At 54.0% G+C, this 2,500-nt stretch overlaps 1 protein-coding gene across 1 annotated transcript; it reads left to right on the top strand.

Moving 5' to 3' along the window:
- Positions 1-561: 561 nt before the first annotated feature.
- On the top strand, positions 562-2,445 carry BKA58DRAFT_406774 (uncharacterized protein; the record flags this gene model as incomplete). Its single annotated transcript, XM_046171983.1, has 3 exons — positions 562-1,397; positions 1,454-1,931; positions 2,024-2,445. Coding segments are annotated over 3 exons (1,736 nt in total), but the record flags the coding sequence as incomplete, so codon positions are not given.
- Between the last annotated feature and the right edge of the window lie 55 nt (positions 2,446-2,500).

Below are 2,500 nucleotides of genomic sequence, written 5' to 3'. Positions count from 1 at the left end.
CATGGTGTAGAGTGAAGTAAAGCATGGATCAGAATTTACCCCTGAGTAGATCATGCAAAGACAGGATTGTGCTTTAAAGACTTATCAAAGTGAAGTCAGGAACAATGTCAATACCATCATCTCTATTCATGCACGCGTTCACGTATTGTACGACCAGATCTGCAAGTGGCGATTGGTGAAGGTGAATTTGGGCACGTCAGGGAAAAAGCGGACAAGAGATTGTGGATTCTTTGGTATCATTGCACCAACACCGCACCCCGCCTTTGTCAGAACTGAATAAACAATCAGAGAATCGAAGAAGCCTCAGGCTATTCATATATTTCATTACTGACGACAGTAAGACATGGCGATGTTTGCGCATGTGTGGGGGCTGACATAATAAGAAGGTCCGTCCAAGCGTCCAGGGCACCCTCGAACAACCTTCAGCGACTCTCATTCCTGTACTACCGACCCACAACGACGGGCACGGCATTGCGGCGTGTAAATTCTCGGACAACACGTGAAGTAAGTCTAATCGTGTTCGTGATTATAATAGCGCGCTGACCAAAGTGTAGTTTCGCCATGCCGGCCCTCCGCAAGTCTCTCCGGGAGTCGCGCGACTTCAAATCGCAGCAAAGGTCCAGCACCACACCCTACGCCTCACCCACCGGCACCCCGAGCGAGCACGTCAACGAGAAGAAGCAACGTTCAATTACCGAGTGGACTGAACCCCAACCGCAAACTCTGGCCCCATCGTTCGAAGAGCACGGGTTTGCGCGGCACGGCGTCTTGGAGAATATGGCCCCCCTCGGTGTACCTCCAAAGGCCAAGGACAAGCAGCGCGCGCGCGCTCTCGACGGACCGGCTGCACGAAATTCGCTATTGGGCAAGAGCTTGGGTTTCGGTGGTGACGAGGTTGGGTCGACGCCAGAAGTCACTCCAGCTCCTGAGCTTGAGCCTGACGACTCAGAGCGGCAAGAGGAGGAAGAGATGCAGGCCGCTTTTCCCATCCTCGAGGACGACGAGGACGACGACTACGAGCCCGCGACAAAACCGAAGAAGAAAGTGAAAGTGTCGAAAACTCCCGTCAGGGGCAAGACCCCAGTGCAGAGCAAGACACCCGTCAACGGCAAGACGCCCACAATGAAAATCGGTCACACGAAGAGCGCCTCGGTTTCTGCGAGCCCGGCAGTACAAGCCGTCTCCATGTCGGAGCCAGTTGAGGCTGCGACTCAGCGCATTCAGATTGCTGTCAACGATGCGATTTCCAAAGCCAACAGCAACTCGGGCAAGCGCTACGTGGGCATTGCCTTGAGGCGCGCCTACGAGCAGAGCAAAATCGATTCAGACTTGGCAGACGCGATCGAATCAGTTATTCACAGAAAGAGCACCAATGCGCAGATGGTCCGATTTCGCATGTTCATCAAGCAATTCAAGCAAGAGGAAAGATGAGGTTGGGCTTGAGCAAGAACAGGCGCTATGACCAGCAATCCGCAGTGAATCATGGAGCCTCATTCTTCAGTCAGCAGCCGTCCCCAAGGGCCAGCAGTGAGATTGTTCCTGATGACTCTGCCTCCGCCGTCAACGACTACCAAGATCGAAACCTCCTGAACTCTACTAATTCGGCTACAAGCTTTTCACACAAAGCATTGCAATCAGCTCTCGATCAAAATTCAGGTCAAGCACTTCACCCGTTCAGCAGCGCACCCGCTCTTCCAGCGACTGCAGATACCTCAACTGAGTCAACACCAAGAATGCCGCCCAAGTCGCCCAGAAAACGAACCGCTACCAACGGGACTCAGGCCCAGGATTCTGCAATGGATGTGGACGGAGGATTATCCACCGGAGCACCCACTCCAGCAGCGAGGACACCGGACACTGGTGGGAGCGATTCTGAGCTGTCAGATGTCAACGAAGAGATCGTCCAGAAAGGCCCTCCAGAGCCTGTGCAGGTCAATGGGAAACCCGCTGCAGCTGCGCCTGTCGTGCCACCGAAGAAGGGCAAGAATATTGCGGCTGCGCGTGCTGCTAAAAAGATGAAAAGCAATGCCGGGAAGCTCTTTGGAAAGCATGCCTACAAACAGCAGCCACCGACCGCAGAACAGCAGCAAGGGAAGATGACCGAATCTATGAAATGCGAAAAGCTATGGTGGACCAGCAGCCTATTCGCAAGTTCGAGCAATTCCCTCCTCCCGTCTCTGATGTTCGCTTTGATGACGAAATTCTTGAGACTGAGTCTCTGACCGACTCTCAAATCGCCGTGGGACCACCTGTTGATTCTGATCAACCACGACGCGCCGGACGAGTTCCAAACCATGGCACCAAACGCCTGCGAGAGGATCCGTCGCGCTTCTCCTCACCTCAGTTCGAACCCGCCATGTCGTCGCGTCCTTCAACGCCAGCAGTGGGGCCGGCACCTAAGCGGGTCAAGCTCACCAACGGACAGGGCGCCAGGACAAAACGATCGTAAGTATCCTCAGCTCATTTTCTCAGCATCCTTGTCAATTTCTCGGCGTTGGTC

Source organism: Alternaria rosae (assembly GCF_020736505.1).
Source record: "Alternaria rosae strain MPI-PUGE-AT-0040 chromosome Unknown BKA58scaffold_23, whole genome shotgun sequence".
In the NCBI taxonomy this organism is placed as follows: domain Eukaryota; kingdom Fungi; phylum Ascomycota; class Dothideomycetes; order Pleosporales; family Pleosporaceae; genus Alternaria; species Alternaria rosae.
The sequence above is the reverse complement of the archived record's forward strand: the minus strand, read 5'-3'. Positions and strand labels throughout refer to the sequence as shown.